The following is a 17,737-nucleotide window of genomic DNA, read 5'->3' as shown; positions in this document are numbered from 1 at the left end:
GTTTTATAAATTTTTATTTTTTGTTGTAAAAGACTTGTGAAAATTGCAATATGTGTCAAATCTCTGTATTAGTCTAGTTTGTGTTGTTTTGACACATAGTACTTTATAAAGTACTATGTGAGGCTAATTGTTTCACATTGTACCTGTATAATTCTTTACATCCAGAAACAAAAGTTAAGAAATACCGGTAGATTTAAGTTACACTGCAGAAAAAAAAAAAGTTGCTCTGTCCATCCATGTTGTCTAATCCAACTGAGTGTACCAAACTCAAGATGTCCACAAGTCCAAAGGCTGTTTGAAGTGTTGCTACAGTCGACCAGATCGTCACACATGTTTAGAGCTTGAGGCTGAAAATGGATATTTTTGTCCCTGACCCACAGGAATGTAGGAACCAAAGCAAGATCATTTTCAGTGATTTCTTGTTTGTAATAAGCACATGTCTGCAAAAAGCACATGTTTGCATTGTTTCTAACATGACCCCGCTGCTGTCAGTTCACTCAGAAAACTCTCTCACAACAAATAGGTTTGACCATGTTTTCCCATCAGATGATGACGTGGATCTCACAGCATCTAATGATTTACAGGAAAAAAATCAATATGTGCTTTACTAGTGTCCTCCACAATCTGTTCTGACATTTTAAAAAGTGTACAGAAGCCTTGAAGGTGCTCAACTTGGGTTTGGGGTTGTCTTATTGATTTGGCTTGTTTCTGCTGAGACAAAAACTTGGCTCTACTTCATTTTTATAGAGAATCCATTCAAATAAAGTTGTCAATCACATCTGTTCTGAAATCTGATTTTAGAGAAGATGGCAGGAGCAGTTAGGGGATTTATTATTGACTGTCCATTGGCTGTGTGTGTGTGGTGGGTGAGCATCCTCTTACCCCTTATTGCTCAAAACATTTGAGAAGCTGTGATGCCGCTTTATATTTTTATATATGTGCTTTATATTTGTACCAGCTCAGTGGCCTTGTGGTTAGAGTGTTCAGAGTGTCCGCTCTGAGACTGGAAGGTCGTGGTTTCAAATCCAGGCCAAGTCATACCAAAGACTTTAAAAATGGGACCCAATGCCTCCCTGCTTGACACTCAGCATTTAGGGGTTGGATTGGGGGGTCAAATCCACCAAATGGTTCCCAAGCACAGCTGTGTCTGCAGCTCACCACTCCCCCAGGGGATGGTTCAAGTGCGGAAAACTAATTTCACACACCTAGGTGTGTGACAGATTGTGTGTTTTAATTTAAAAAGAAAAAGAAATCTACCCTAATATGTTCATTGAAGTTAAATAGAGTAGCATACAACCTTTATGAAAACAAAAAAGCTAGATCAGCCTTTTTTTTTCATTGTGTAGCAATCATTTTTCTGAGAATCCATTCTTTTTATTATGAAACTTTCTGGTTTGACATGTAAAGTTAGCATGTCATGGAAATGAAATAATATGGAGCAAATCTGACTGTCATTGTTGATTAATAAAGTATTTAGAGGGAAAATAAAAGTATCAATCTGTAATTATCATTATCATTTTGCTCTTAGAACTTCTGCCAGTTTTGGAATTTTTAATCTTAAAATTTTAAATGCTGACTGAGGTCAAAAGCTGAGGGTGTGGCAATGTGGAAACATGTTGTTGTAGCCGCACATGACAGTTAAAAACATCTTTTTTTTTGCAGATGGATTGCCAAATCAAGTGTTCAAAAATGCTGAACACACTCAATATATTGGGAAATTGCATTTGTTATGCAATAGGATATATGATACACTTTTTGGTTTTTGATGTACAGTGTGTTCGTATTTGAACAAAAACCATCAGAGTGAAAATCCATTCAGCCATTTTCAGAACCCACTAAATCCATGTTATGGGGCTGCTGGAGGATATCCCTGCCACTCTTGAGCAAAGGTGGGGTACACTCTGGACACCAGTCTGTTGCAGAGCAACAGGATCACATACTCTCTCATCCACACCGAGGGACATTTTGAAATTTTCAATGAACCTATGAAGCATATTTTTAAACTGTGGGAGGAAGCTGCAATTCCATGAGAAAACCCACACATGCACTAGGAGAACATCCAAACTCTGCACAGAAAGCCGCCCGCCAGCTGGGATTTGAACCAGGCCCTCCTTAATGTCAGGCTAGTGCTAACCACTACACCCCCATGCAGCACTGTTGCAAAAGTCACTATCAGTAAATTATAAACTCAAGGGAGTGTTTCACTACATTTTTGTCTGGTATGCTTCTTGGCCTGCCGGTGCTTCTGGCATTACCTTATTTCTCAGGTACAAAATCCCACAGTTTTCTGTTTTCTTTTAAAAAAAAAAAAAAAAAAGCTTTTTCTTGTCAGCTAATCTGAACAAAACTCATTTCTTTAAAAAATCTCATTACTACACAACCATGCCGGTGTGAAAACCATTTCTTTTGGTTTTGGGATCAATTATGTGCAATCTGCGGAGTATTTTGTAACTTTTACCCCCAAGAAAATGTTTTGAATGCTTTACTTCTGCCTTCTTAGAAGACAGAAATCCAATTTTGAGAAAACATTTTTTCAGACTGATCCATTGTAGTTGATGCTTTGCAAATATCATTCCTATTGTTTTTCCTATCAACCAAAAGGTCCAGATAACCAAGCAGACAATGTTCAATCTTAAAACCACACATGCTGGTTATCTTTCATGAAACTAAAGATTCACAACTCTTTCATACCTATTATGAAAGAAAAAATGCCTGACTGTTAGAAATGAGGAAATTAGACAATCCGAGTGTAGTTTGTTATCTACGGACACTTATGTATCACCTGCACACCCCGTGTGTCTGTGTGCACCTTACTAATGACTAGAATGTGACGTAAGGACACCGTAGAACTCCATCACCTGTATGTCATAAGTGTGTGTAACTTATAATATCCTTATAAATACTTCACTTACCACATGTACAAAAATGGTTCGCTCCATTTTCACGACATGCCCTAAGGTGGCCGCTCAAGCCTCAAGGGAACCGAAAGAGTGACTAAGGCCAAAGGGGGTAACTTATAGTTGCCCCAAAAGTTTTCTTCGTTCTTTCTACTTTCTTTTTTGTCAAAAATGCAGAATTCTTGAGCGTTTAATTGATTTGTTGTTTCTCTAACATAACTTGTGGCTGATTCTCAATTTGTGGGCAAAAATGTAATTATGAGAGGAAGCCATGTTTTACATTTTATAATTAAAATGCAAAAAAAAAAGTCATACTGTATCCCCTGCTACTATTATGACCCAACACGACTCTTTACTGTAAATATAGTTAATCCAAATAATTTCAAGGTAAAGACAAACCAATGGTATTTGTGATTTAATATTTGTTATGATGAATAGTACTTCCCAAACAAAAAGACATATATATATATAACAATTATTTTTGTGAAAGTTTTAGGAGGAACTCAACATGATGGAATTTTGCAATAGGAAACGTTTTCCATCTTGAAGGTCATGTTAAAGTAAAAGGAAATAACTTTTGTGCAAAGTCCAGTGTTTCTGAAACAGACCAGTGGTTACTCAGCTCCTCTGCTCATCAAACGCTGCATCAAGTCCCTTTCCCAGGTGAGAAAAAGACTTTAACACAATACGGTTAGTCTGATCATTTAAGCATTCAGTCCATTTAAAGTTTTGATTATTTGCAGGCCAAATGGTTGATTTTTGACCAACTTTTTGCCTTTTAGGGTGACATTACCCAAATTTTAACTGATGACGTACCTAAATTAAATTTAATCAAGAGCTCTTAGATAATTTCCATCTCTTTAAGATTATACTTTAAATTTTTCTATAGTTACTATAACATCTATGCAGAAATAAATATAACGTAGATTATTCAAATTGATAAAATAGTAATAATATCAATCAAAGCAATAAAAGTGATTGACTAACATCAGAAAACCTATTTAAACACTTCCAAAAGTTACGTTTGCCTTAGATTTGAGCATGTAAATCCTTTCGCCTCTTCATTGTAACAAAATTACTGATTTGTACATGTTTTTTTATTTTTTATTAGCTATTTGTGCATTGTATGAATCCAGTTTTTAAGTTTAGTGCCACACAGTGGCACACAAAACTTCTCTTGTGATATTTATCAATTTGGTTTCACTGGTTTCCCTGACTTTGTGGCCATTTCCTTAGATAGGTTTTTGAATTTTTTCTACTGGACCTTTTTGTAAAATGTGCAGGACAAACATTGACAAGCTCAGGTTGTCAAAGTCTGGATTAGTGAAAAAAAAGTGTTTGATTTTGCAGCACATTTTTGGAAGTAAGGAAAAGGGATGTGGTGGACTCGTAAAATAATTACCTCTAACTTCCATACAATAATTAAATATGGTGGGTTTCATGAAAAATATTGTAAAAGTGAACATTATATTCCGATATATACTTACATTTTTTCTATTGAAATTCTTTTGATAGTTTAGTTCATATGTGTCTGATGTTTGACTTCCTTCTTTACTGTCAACAGTAAGTATTTATTTTCATTGCTCTTGATTGTGAGATTATTTATTTTTAACAACTTTTCTCTGGCTTTTGAATTAGCTGAAAACTTTGCTTTTATTTTATTCAGTCTTAAAGACAATTTGACTTACTTATCAAATTAATAATTTCCCCTATAATTGTCTGTAAACTAAAAATATATTTGTATCAAAAGCAAGCAACAAAAGTCTCATCAGTTTTGTTAACATATTTATACCGAACAATATGTTTCTTAGAATTGATCCTAGTGGGACACCACAAAAGGTTTCCATGGAATCTATGATAAAGTCACCCACCTTGACAAACTGTTTTTTCAAGTTTTGTAGTTTAAATTAAAAAAAAATTTTTTTTTAACAAAATGTCCTAAACTTTATTATTTTTTAAGTCACAAAAGGAGGCAAAACACAAACGTTTTGATGCTTGTCAGAACAGAAAGAAGTTTAGAAGAGTCGGTTTACATTTCAACATTAAAGAAGTGCCATGATGTGCAGATTGAAGGGGGCTGGGATTTTTTTCTGATCAAAAGTTCACAGGTCAAGTACAACTCTTGACATTTCCTTGTAAACATCTTTGACCTAATTACCCATCCGATTTTTTTGTTTTCAAACCCATATCACACTTAAAATAAAAATAAAATAAGTAAATTTCTGCATAAAATGAAATGATACTGCACATTTTATATTTTTGTTTTGTATAGTAGCATTTTAATGCCATTACTCTGTAAAACTTCAAAAGTCCTCGTCCATGCTGTGTCTTTAATGATTGATGGAAATGTCAACATGTGTCCAGTTTGCAGTCCAGGTCCAGGCGGCTGCTTTGATTCAGAACAATTCCTGGATTTGGAGATGGGACTTCCATTTTTCGGATAGTTCTGACACAATGTCATTTTAATTCTGAAGATTTTGAAAAACTTTTCAACACAGTGGATTTATAAAGGTGAGAAGACAAGTTTTCCACTTTGAACCACATTTTTTAGCATAAGAAAATAACCTAACATGTTTTTTTCTTTCAAATAATTAGAACTTGTCCTGCTTTTAAGACACAATATGACTTCAATTTTTGTGAAAGATGTTGCTTTTCTCTTGTTTACAGGTGAGTTTTTAATTTTGTTGCTGCTTTAACATTTATACCCCAGCCTGCCTTATCTTAAAAGCAGAACTGGTTAAAATGTTGGAAATTCTTTGAGCTCTTTTAAAGTATCATTTCATACTAAATTGCTAAATTAAAGCAATAACACAAATTTTTTTCGCAGGTTTCATGAATCTACTACTTCCCATGGGTGAGCATTCTGAAAACTAACAAAGTATTTTCAAACATTGGACTAATTCCTTTTCATTTCTAAATGCAAAGACTCAACAAGGAAAAATAGGATCTCGCTTTTCATTTATAGAATGTGAAAAAATTCGATTGGTTGGGCCTTCACGTTGCGCCGGCAGAGTGGAGATCTTCCACGAGACCAGCTGGGGTACGGTGTGCGATGACCACTGGAGCATCACCAATGCTGATGTGGTGTGCCGAGAGTTAAACTGCGGCACGGTTCTGGAGGCCAAGAAAACTGCCTTCTTTGGCGAGGGCAAGAATGAGATCTGGCTGGATGATGTGCAGTGTACCGGGTCTGAGCCCTCCATCATGAAGTGTCCACACAAGCCTATTGGGATAAATAACTGTGGCCACGGAGAAGACGCTGGAGTCGTTTGTGCAGGTGAACTTACATTTGATCTTTTTTGTTTGCTTTAATTTGCATATCTATTCATTATTAAGTGCTTAAATTTTATTCGAAAATTGCTGAGTCTTACATAGCCTCATGTTCCTGCTTCAATTTTTTAGACTGGTTTGCTTGCTCTAAGTGTACCAGAGTTCGTTTCCCTGACAATGCAGGACAGATTTTCCGTCTGAATAAACTCAAGTGGACCCTAGTCCTGGACCAGGAACCGCTCTCAGGCCCGTCCATCGAGATGGTCTTTGTTTGTTTCCAATTGGACTGAGCTTTGGTTCGCTCTGAGATTTTTCAGTCTGAAGGGAATAACTGAACCAAACGGACACCGTAGCCGGTTGTCACATGATCTTAAAAAAGTAGGAAAGAAAGAAAGGGAGACCTGTGGACAATATAAAGCAACAACTGTGTTATCGAACAGAAATAAGGGTCAAACTGCTTTATTGTTAAAACACTTCTTACTTGTTTTTCTGTGTCTCGTTATGCGGTACGCGCCCAGGGCAGCTGTGACATCATTCTAAAGGCTACTTTATTGTTCCTAAACACAATTTTCTTTAAACATTGCCATAACACCACAACGTTGATACACAGCAACCTATTGAAATGTGATTGGATGAATGCAGGCTAATTAAAACATTTTTTGCGTGAGACACATTGCTGCTCACTGTTTTCCTGACAATCTATATGTCATAAACAATTATCAGCATACCTTCTTTCTCGTCTTTTTGCCAATATCTGGCTTGCAGCATGCCTTCACCTTAACTTCCATAATTTTTTCCCTTTGGTTGCTTTGCCCCGCCTTTGTAATTCCTGGCCAATGACTGAAAAGATCTTTAGTCACGTGGTTTTGTTTTCAAGCTTTAGTTTGAAATAGGAAAGTCCACTCGACGGCAGACTGAATCCAGACGAAATGCAAGGTTCAGGACTCAATCCGGACCAAATTAAGTGGATTTGGTCTGGACCAAATGATTTTCCCTGAATACACCCTAAGTTTTTCTACAAACAATCGCAACTCTAAACGATGAACTGGGGTCAAGTTGCATCATCTCTGCTAGCACAGGAAATACGGTGTTCCACACTGGTGCCCAAAATAAAAGGTGCTGCAACTGCATTCAAGGTCTTACCTGTCATGCCAGCTTTTGCTATGAAATTAATGTAAATATTAGCTATTTGTAATAAAATAACAAGAAATGTCACAACTCAAGTAGCTAGTTATTACTAGTGGCACACTGGTTTGCACTCTCACCTCACACTGAGTTGTTCGGAGCGGTCAGGCACTCCAACTTTCCCCAACAGTCCAAAAACACGCTTCATTTGTTAATGAATGTGAGTGTGAGAATGAAGCAGATGTTGAAAGAAGCACGTTGATTACTTATTTTTGAGAAGGAACAGTGAAATGTTTAATTAACTTTTAAAACAGGAAAAGAATTTAGAACAAGCTTTGAATAACATTAATAAAGTACAGCGACAGCTTAAAAGAGCACAATAAAGCTATTATATAGTTTAATGGCACAAAGCACAAGTTGACAGTGTTGGAAGAAGTAGACAAATGGGGAACCATGATACAATACGTTTTATTTATATAATTTTGGGAAAATACTTAATAATCATATTGATTAAGAATGGCAATCTCAGCAAGATATGTATGAGTTTAGCTTATCTTTTCCTGCAAAAACACATAAACATTAACAGACTAATTATTTATTTGCCTCCATTATTTTTCTTTTAGAAAATGTGCGGGTGATGAATGGAAGCAATCGTTGCAACGGTAGGGTGGAGGTGTATCAGGATGGCCACTGGAAGCGAGTGTGCAGCAGCGACTGGGGCAAGGAGGAGGCGGAAGTGGTCTGCCAAGAAATCAAATGCGGTACTCCCCTGCTGAATGTGATGCAAAATTTTGGCGAGGCGCAAGGCTTGGCTGGGATCAAAACCAGCTGTGTTGGAAATGAGACATCAATTTCTAACTGCCAACTTCAAGAATTTAAAGAGAGTTGTATTGATGCTACTGTTGTCTGTTCCAGTGAGTATCATCTTCACATTGTAGTCCCTATTGTCTCCATCTTGGATGCATAAAGTTCTTTTTGTGTTTACTTGATAGACAGTAAACCAATACGACTCATCAATGGGACTGATCGGTGCTCAGGCCGAGTGGAGGTCTACTATGAAGGACAGTGGGGAACCGTTTGCGATGACAAATGGGGGATGCAGGAAGCAGCTGTTGCATGTCGAGAGATGAACTGCGGCAATCCGATGGCAATCAAGACCAAAGCCTTTTTTGGCAGAGGTTCCGACACGGTCTGGTTGGATGATATTGAATGCCTGGGCCACGAAAAGTCCCTTGCTGACTGTCCACACAGGGGTTTTGGAGAACATGACTGTGACCACAATGAAGATGCTGGTGTCGTTTGCTCAGGTAATACATGTTCCTTTTGATGCTCAGGCAGAATTCCCTATGGGTCTGAAACTGCTTGCCTTCCAGAGACACTGCGACTCTTCAATGGGACTAACAGCTGCTCTGGCAGGGTGGAGGTCTACCAAAATGGCAAATGGGGAAAAGTCTGTAATAACAACTGGGGCAAGAAAGAAGCCTCAGCTGTGTGTAAGGAACTTGGTTGTGGAACGGCAAAGAATCAACAAAGAGCCTCCAGCTTTGGCCACAGCTTGCTGAGAGGGTTTATCAGCAGATGCTCCAATGATGTGACTTCCTTTAGCCAGTGTGATTTGGAGGAACATGTAGGGACGTGTGACGATGCCACTGTGGATTGTACTGGTAAGTACACAAATTCCAATCCATAACAGTAATGTTCCTGCTATTTAAACTTTGGCAAAAAAGACACACTCCAACTTTTGGAAAATATGTTAAAAACATAGCTTGTAAATGGCATATACTTTTTGTACACGCCATTTCTCCCAGAAGGTGATGAGGAAAAACATTTTCAGCTTTTGTTTAAATTTAAACAAAAATTGACACATCCACAATTTGCCAGAGTAATAAATAATTTAGGGATGGCAGGAATATCAGAATGAAATGAATTTAGCTTCACTGTTTGATCCAACTTTAGGTAATCCATCTATTAGACTGGTGAATGGTACTGACCAGTGCTCGGGGAGAGTGGAGATCCTGCATGACGGCCAGTGGGGAACAGTGTGTGACGATGAGTGGGACATCAGGGATGCACAGGTGGTGTGCAAGGAAATGAACTGTGGAACAGCTCTGACGGTCAAACGATCAGCTTTCTTTGGTCAAGGCCAAGGAGAAATCTGGCTTGATGACGTCAACTGTATGGGAAATGAGACCTCCCTCTTGCACTGTCGACGTCCCTCATTTGGAGAAAACAACTGTGGTCACGGTGAAGATGCTGGACTCGTTTGTTCAGGTATTTCCACATATTCTTTTGTTAAATATCTTAAAACATGCAAATGTCATGTACTGACCTCTTGCAATTTTGACTTTTAGCCACCATTAGGCTCTTAAATGGAACTAACCAGTGCTCAGGAAGGGTAGAGGCCAACAATGGTGGTCACTGGGCACCAGTGTACAATGTCAACTTTGGAATGAATGAAGCTGCTGTGGTGTGCAGAGAAATGAACTGCGGAGATCCTGTTCGGGTGTCGACAGCATTCGGTCAAAGTGAAGATCTCCAAGGTTTTAAGATCTCATGTGGGGGTAGGGAGGGGTCTCTTACACAATGTTCTTTGAGAGATTATACCAGGAGCAGAAATGATCGCATTCAAGAGGTTTCTATTGAATGTTCTGGTAAGTAATTTGCTACTTATTTTTTCTTTTTTTTGGAATGAGAGTCAATTTTTGAAGGTTGCAGTGCATCTTAGGTAATGTCAAAGAAATGACAGCAACATGAAAAGTTTTATTTTTACTTAAAATCTACATCTGTTTATTGTAGAAAATGTATCAAGAAATAATATTGAAAATATCTTCTTGGTCTGCTATTGTAATGTAGCATCTCTCTAAATATTTATACTGTACTTTGCAAGATGTCTGTGAAATTTATCAGCAGGTGGCAGTAGTTCTCTTCTGTTCACACTGCTTAACATGAACTAAAAAAATGAGCATCAGTGGTCTATGTAACTTTCTCACAGTGTTGTTTACAGCATAAAATCCCTAAATTAAATACTTTTAGTGTTTACATTTTATACTTTGTAACATTAATGTTTGAATTTTGATAGAAATCAAAGGGCTCAGTTTGTTTTTCTACTGACAAACTAAGCTCTGGATCCCAAACTGTTCAAATAAATCTATTTATCCAATTAGAAATACATATATTTGAAAAATGAATTAATCCAACTTAAAAAAAATTCTCAATAAAATGAGAGTACCTATAAGAGATGGGAACAAACAACCAACTGTAACAGAATTTTTTTTTTCAAATGTTTTCTTGTGTCTCTTTAAACTTTATAAACAACTTTTAAAATGCATTTTCAGGAAATGTGAGGTTGACTAACGGTCCTCATCCTTGCGCTGGACGAGTTGAGGTCTACAATAACGGTCAATGGGGAACTATTTGTGGTGAATCCTGGGACCTCAGTGATGCATCTGTGGTGTGCAAACAGCTGGACTGTGGGAGGGCTCACAAGATTTCAACATTGACTGAGTATGGCCTTGGGTCGGGACACGCTTTTACGCATCGATTTGAATGCAATGGAAGGGAGCAGACTCTCAGCCAGTGCTCTCAGAGATCCATCCAAGGTCTAACGTGCAACACCACCTCAGTTGCTGGTGTCGCCTGCACAGGTACAACTAAAGACTTATATGGTTCACTAGCAAATTCTTTGGCATTTCTTTTGTGGTCTTCTCCTCTAAAGTTTGTGCAGCTGTTTGAATCTGATCACATGCTACATGGTTCTGCCTTCACAGCAAGTCTGGAGGCCCGACTGGTGAATGGTAAGGATGAGTGCTCTGGAAGAGTGGAAGTTCGGAGCGGTCAGACTTGGCATACACTGTGTGACACAGACTGGACCCAAAGTAAAGCCAATGTGGTGTGCGAGTTGCTGGAATGTGGGAATGCTTTAAGTGCCCCTGGTGGTGCCAGTTTTGGCCAAGGAAATGGGACAGTGATGGAGGCGAGTGGTTCATGTTTTGACAATGTGACGTCACTCAAGCAATGCTCACTTCAAGGATTGAGAGCAGCAGCAACCTGTGGGCACGAACGTGATGCTGGTGTTTCCTGTGCAGGTAAAGCAACAAAACTTTACTTTACTTTTCTGTTCACTTATAAGTAAAGTCTTGTAAAATGTATTGAATAAGACGCACTATTACAATGAACTAATCCTTAATAACTGCTCATGAAGCTCAGATCATTCAGGCCCCACTCCAATCATCGTTTGATCTCTTGTAAAAGATTTCCCAGTGGTCTTTTTAGGATTATGTTGTGTTTACTCAAAATAAAAAAAACCTGTGTCATTTTCTAGGACTTTATTTCTGTTTGAAATTCGCTTCTGAGTTGTGGGTGCAAGAGCACCCCCACTTCCTGTCACCCACCTTTATACAGGCTATTTTTAAATCTATGAACAAAGCAAGGGTATAACGCATATTCAAGAAGGCGCTAAATCTGGGTTCTTGAATGTACATTTAGCCCATGGTTTTCATACTGGATGAGCAGGGAGGAGCCTTTTTTTCTTTGCCTATATTTTAATGTTGTGTTTCCGCCACCTATAGTTGGAAGAGGCTCAGTGCGACATGTCAAAGTAGAGCAAATCTTACATATCTTGCTCCAGGTTTTTTTTTTCACTGCTCTATTCTGATATACGTATGAGAGACTTGCTGTCAAATAATTCCATCCGGGTACAAACCCGACTTTTTAATTTTTCCCTGATAGGTCAAAGTTCAACATGTTTGAGCTTGCAACACGTTCACTGGCCACATGTTTTTCTGAATATGGAGTTCAAAATCAGTTGTAAAAACCTGCATAGCTCATAAGAATGTGAGAGTTTTGAATGTGGAAACCCGAAATGCATGTGTGTGTGCATTTACATGGACTTTTCATTGGAAGAGGCTGCTTAAGAGTAGCTCAACCCTCCTGTTAATTCATTTGTGAGGAACAGAGATTATGTTCCTGGGTCAATTTGACCCGGTGCATGTTTTATTGATTAAAAAATGTCTGAAACCCAGAAAATCCTAACAAACAGTATGAATATATCATCACTAACTCCATTACCAATTATTCTTTCAAGAACTGAGTGAAATGGTGTTCCTTACCTCTAACAGGTAGTGGTTCAATTATTAGATAATTCACTCGTTTTTCTTAAAAATATACATGTTCTAACTTTTTTTGAATTTTTCACTACTGTATTACTTTTGAAAGACTAACATATAAAATACAATAGTTTTACATAACATTGAAACATAATCTTGAAATTTTGTTTTACATACATGCACAGTGAACCAGAAAAAAACAAAATCACAATATAACAAACAAGCAATCGCAATATGAACTTGTGTGTGTGTCTGTACATATACACAGCACGAGAGTGACCAGGTATCACACTGTGCTTTGTGCAAATTAATTTTGCACATTTCGCACAGGTCATGCCTGTTTTGACCTGGATCCTGTCTCCTGCTTGACTCCCCCCCGTCGCCCCCCCCAACTCCATCTGGATGAAGCTCGTCTGCTGGACTTTAAATATGTAGTTGTAGGGTTAGATAAACTAATTTCTCTTTATGAGTTCTGGTACATCGCCTGTCCGTCCTGGGGGAGGATCCCTCCTTCATGTGGGCACTCCTATGGTTTCTTAGTTTTTTTCTGGAATCCGTTTTTAATATTAGGAGATTTTCCTTACCGCGAAGGAGGGTCTAAGGGAAGACCGTTTAGTTGGTTCAATATAGTTTTTTTCTATAGAATTCTATGTATTCATGATCCTTTTGATTTTATGTTTTACTTTTTCAATTACCGATACAAAGCCCATCGAGACGACAGTTGTTGTGAGTTTGGGCTATACAAATAAAATTGAATTGAATTGACATGGTCACATGAGTCACTGCCATCCTAGTGGGCCCTGGCACTGTCTTTATTATGTTTTCTGCAGACAGGTTTGTCTGACGCATATTTGGGGATGAAGACCAATGTATTTCACCATTCTTTGATATGAATGTCTTGCTTGGAGGAACAGGAATAGCAATTCCCTCATCTGGTTCAAAATCAGAATCATTAGAATCAGAATTTAGCTCAAGATAGTCTTCTTCTGATCATGATCAGTGATGACTAGCAGAACCTCCTGGACTGTCATCGTTCTGCTTCTGCTGCTCATTTTCTAAAGGTCTGCCTGACAGAGTGTGATGTTGGAAGGACTCCCTGCAGAGAATCTTTTAAATGTTTTGCCCCTCCCCTGTTGAGTGTCCACTGAATGTGGGTAGAGTTTTCCAGCGAGAACATAAATGGTTCCTGTCAAAAGTCATAACACCTAGGCACCTGTGTGTGTGTGTGTGTGTGGGGGGGGGGGGGGTTGTGTGTGTGTGTCTATGTGTGTGATTGGGTTGAAATATGTCTCACAGCTGCAAATAAAAGAAAACTAATAATAATAAGACATCCTTGTACCTCCAGTTTGACTGCCGGGTCAAATTGACCCGAACAGTATCTATGTAATACAAACATGCAGGGGGGGTTGCATATATGTGAGATGAACCATTTTCATAATATATGTTGATTACGCTAATTAAGGCAAGCAGAAGAAGTTTCATGCTGAAAATTCTTTTTTAACTATTTTTCTTAGATGTTCAAACTTTAAAACGGGTCAATTTGACCCGCAACATAACAGGAGGGTTAAGAGTTTGATCCTTGTAACTTTGTAAGACTATGGACTTTCTTTAAAATGTCTTTTTAAAATGAAAATTATTTTTAATTAAAATACTATTTTTATTCTGCAAATTATTTAAAAACTTTGATCTTGATTTTAAAACATACACTTTAGTTCAAGAAATCAGAAAAACATTGAATGTTTGTGAATTTCTTCCTATTTGGGCTTCTCATATTGCAGACCTCTTATTGTTTTTAAATGTAATTGTGAAAAGCTTTGGTAATGACACACACTGCTAGTATTCAATTTGCCACATGAGCTTTAATTTTCTATTTGAGGTTTTGACCACTCCTTATGAGTTTGTTCAATTCTCTTTAAACGGATAATGGTTTTCATGTCATTCTTTCCATGCCTTTGGAAATCCTTGAACCCTAATCTGTCCTCTGCGTCCACTTCTTCCGTTCCTGCTGAAATGGGCAGCCAGCCTGCGGCTGGTTGGTGGATCCAGCCAATGCTCCGGCAGACTGGAAGTCTTCTATAAAGGGCAGTGGGGCACTGTGTGTGATGACGACTGGGACATGAGCTCTGCTGATGTGGCGTGCAAGCAGATTGGTTGTGGTCATGCAGTTTCTGCCCCTACTGGCGCTCACTTTGGAAGAGGATCTGGTCCAATATGGCTGGATAATGTGGCCTGCACAGGAGAAGAGTCTGCGATCACTCACTGTACTCATAATGGCTTTGGAATAAACAACTGTGGCCATGGGGAAGACGCTAGTGTCATCTGTTTAGGTAAGAGAGTTGATTCATTTTGGTTTATAATCAGTATTTTCCATTTATTTGTACTTGTCATAAAAAACTATGTTTGTACATTTTTAGGTTCTTTACAGAAACCCCAAATCACTGTACACCCTGGTCCAGAGGTGATCTGGGGTGAAAAACTGGAAATCACTTGCACTGTGGCACCTGAACACCTGGGTGGGATGTTTGTCCTGAAAAACACCCAGGGGACATTTGTAAAGGAGAAATTCTCTGACCATGAAGCTGCAGCTTTCATCTTCCCTTCTGCAGACTTCAGCTTGAAGGGCTCCTACTTTTGTGAATATCATAAGAAACTGCCTAACCAAATTATTTATTATCCTCAAGGAAATACAGCTGACATCTCTGTCACAGGTAAAAGAAATTCAAAATCTACCAAAGAGCGGAAGTTATGTCAACTTGTTTGTGTTTATGACAATCTTCACTTTTGTTTTTCAGTAAAACTAGAAAAGCCCAGCATCTCCCTAACATCTCCTCACTCCATGGTGATGTACAGTCCTCAGAAAATCTCCATCCCCAAAGGCAGCTCCTTCTCCATCACCTGCTCCACTCATTCTAGATACTCCAGCGGTATCTTCTACCTGAGGAATGTTAACACAAACACTTCTGAAGAGAAAGAATCCTTTGGCCACAGCATCTTCTATATGGCATACTTTGAATTCCCTGAGGTTGATCTTAAGCACCAAGGAGAGTATTCCTGTATTTATGGGATTAACATCTCCTCCCAGCCCTTCCTTTCCCTTCCATCAAAAACCCTTCAAGTCAGTGTAGTTGGTAAGACATAAAAAAACATGATTATATCTTTCTGTAGGTATCTAGTTTTTCTGCAGTTTGACCTTTAACAGGCCTTCTTTTTAGAACATTATATTAATTTTATTGTATTTATAAACTTTATTTTGGTTGTAGAAAATGATCAGTGTAACTTGGACTAAAATAGATGGAATCAGATCAATCTGAGCATGAACATACTGACTGTATGAAATAATTTGATCTTATCTTCCACAGAAATTACATCTTCTTCAGTTGTGGCAGGAGTTGTGAGTGTTTTACTCGTGCTGCTCTTCCTGGTGGTGGTTGGTTACCTGGTTTGGAGAAAGAAATGGCGAGGCGCTGGTAAAGTATTGCAATGTTCACATAGCATGTTTAATCTTTCACAAAACATATTAATGAGTTACAGTGGAGAATAAAGTTTGGCTTTTTTTTTTTTTTTAGGTGTCATGGTTCAGTTTAGCAAACGGTTTGGAGAAACGGTGAAACAAGACCAGGACAGAAGCAACGGGGGACTTGATCAAAGGTAGGATAAAGAAAAAAGAAAGAAAAGTTAAATTCTGGTGTTTTCATCTGAATCATATTAGTTTTGTGTTATCTTTTATGGCTCCTGGTCTTAAATTAGCAAATTATTTTTTTCTTTGTTTTGTTTCCTAGAAGCATATAATAACTTATTGATATATAAAAAAGACAAAACTTTAAAGACATGTTATATACATTTTTAAATGAAATCTTTTTTTCCTAATATTTTATTTGTTTTTCAGTTCACATTTACCTTCTTTGTGTGTTTTTTTGTTTTTGTTTTTCTCAATTCAAGTTTGGTTCAACTAAACAATTGGGAAACTCCAGAATGGCAAAAAGTTTATCTTTTCAAGAAGGTTTCCCACAATGCCTCACAAAAAATTACTGATAAGTAACGCCACAAATAGATTGAACAATTTTTTTTCTTTTTATGCCATACTTAGCGCTTTTCAGAGTTTTGAGGATTGTTTTTCAAAAATGTTTTAATCTTAGAATTCTTAAAAAGTGTATTGAAAATTAAAATTAAGAATGTAAATTGATAATTTGTGTGACTAAAGTTTCACTGAGCGATTCCTGCATTTTATATCTGCATAAATTTTTTGACCAAAGTAACTACAAGTAAAATCCACATTTGTTTTAGTTTCTGTTTGCAGAAGTGACATAAAGCAATGAGGTTTTCTTGTTGCTAAAAGAACAAAAGCAGCACCTACATAAAAACCAAATGAGTTTTTGCTTGGCTTATAAAATCTGAATTCATTGTGTGTAAAAAGCATAAAAGTTTACACTGGAGAGCCATACATGGATGTCTTTGCACCCACCTCCAATGTACAGTACATGCATATTGAAAGAGAGACAATTGACCTTTCTGTAGTGCAGATACTGCCCTAAAATTCATTTAAAATTCATTTAAAATCTTTGACAAGCTTCAAACCTCCAGGGAGGTCATCATTCTAAGGACCTGTCACCCCCTTTTTCTTAAAAAAAAAAGAAGTTGGATGTTGTCCTTTGTTGATGACTTACTAATGCTCACTGTCTGGATTTTCTTCAGAGAGCGCACCAACCAGCTGTATGACAGGAGCCTACCAAGCAACAGTGGAGAAGACGCCAACGCCACCGCAGAGGCTGACAACGTCGCAGAGAAAGTCCCTGAAGATCTAGCAGGGAGAGTGTGTTACGAACTTGAACCTCTGGTTGATTCCTTATGAATTTTGATGGTATTTCTGACAGTACCCAACATCAGTGTTTATTGTGTTTCTTTATCCAATCATTTCCTGCTGAGAGACATTGGTAAACCTTCTTTTTCTTCTGCTTTTTTTTTGTCAGCTTTGGATGCATGTTTTTTTTTTCCTTGTAGAAGGATTATGCCACATCAGACAAAAGATTTACTTTGTATTCTTGAAATAACTGTGCATGTAAAAACTGATTGGTAGAATCTTTTATTCTTAAAACACCAACCATTTAGAAGAATTTTATATCAATTTAAAACTAATGGGTGAGATTCTTTAGATGGGAAAAATGGGCTCTAACTTGTTGAGACAACTACATTTTTATTAAACTAAAGCTGAAAAATAAAGATAAATTAGGTGTTTAAATCTTTTATTAAGAAAACATTTGAATTCTTCTGTATTTTAAAAATTATGTTACTATTTGAGAAAAAATGTATTAAAATAAAATATAAAACAAATACTTATTGTGT

The 17,737-nt window shown here is 37.6% G+C and overlaps 1 protein-coding gene across 1 annotated transcript; it reads left to right on the top strand.

Moving 5' to 3' along the window:
- Positions 1-3,471: 3,471 nt before the first annotated feature.
- Positions 3,472-17,725, top strand: LOC101164448 (scavenger receptor cysteine-rich type 1 protein M130). Its single transcript, XM_011491788.4, has 18 exons — positions 3,472-3,560; positions 5,262-5,408; positions 5,493-5,564; positions 5,725-5,751; positions 5,863-6,174; positions 7,916-8,206; positions 8,285-8,599; positions 8,666-8,956; positions 9,249-9,563; positions 9,644-9,943; positions 10,628-10,936; positions 11,060-11,377; positions 14,416-14,724; positions 14,812-15,105; positions 15,190-15,525; positions 15,757-15,864; positions 15,964-16,045; positions 17,090-17,725. Exons 3-18 carry the CDS (start codon positions 5,519-5,521, stop codon positions 17,244-17,246), a joined length of 3,810 nt encoding a protein of 1,269 aa, XP_011490090.1. The 5' UTR covers positions 3,472-3,560; positions 5,262-5,408; positions 5,493-5,518; the 3' UTR covers positions 17,247-17,725.
- The last annotated feature ends 12 nt before the right edge of the window (positions 17,726-17,737 follow it).

This window comes from Oryzias latipes, chromosome 24, assembly GCF_053564925.1.
Source record: "Oryzias latipes strain Hd-rR chromosome 24, Olatipes_Hd-rR_3.1".
In the NCBI taxonomy this organism is placed as follows: domain Eukaryota; kingdom Metazoa; phylum Chordata; class Actinopteri; order Beloniformes; family Adrianichthyidae; genus Oryzias; species Oryzias latipes.
Note: the sequence above shows the minus strand (reverse complement) of the source record. Positions and strands in the feature narration are given on the sequence as shown.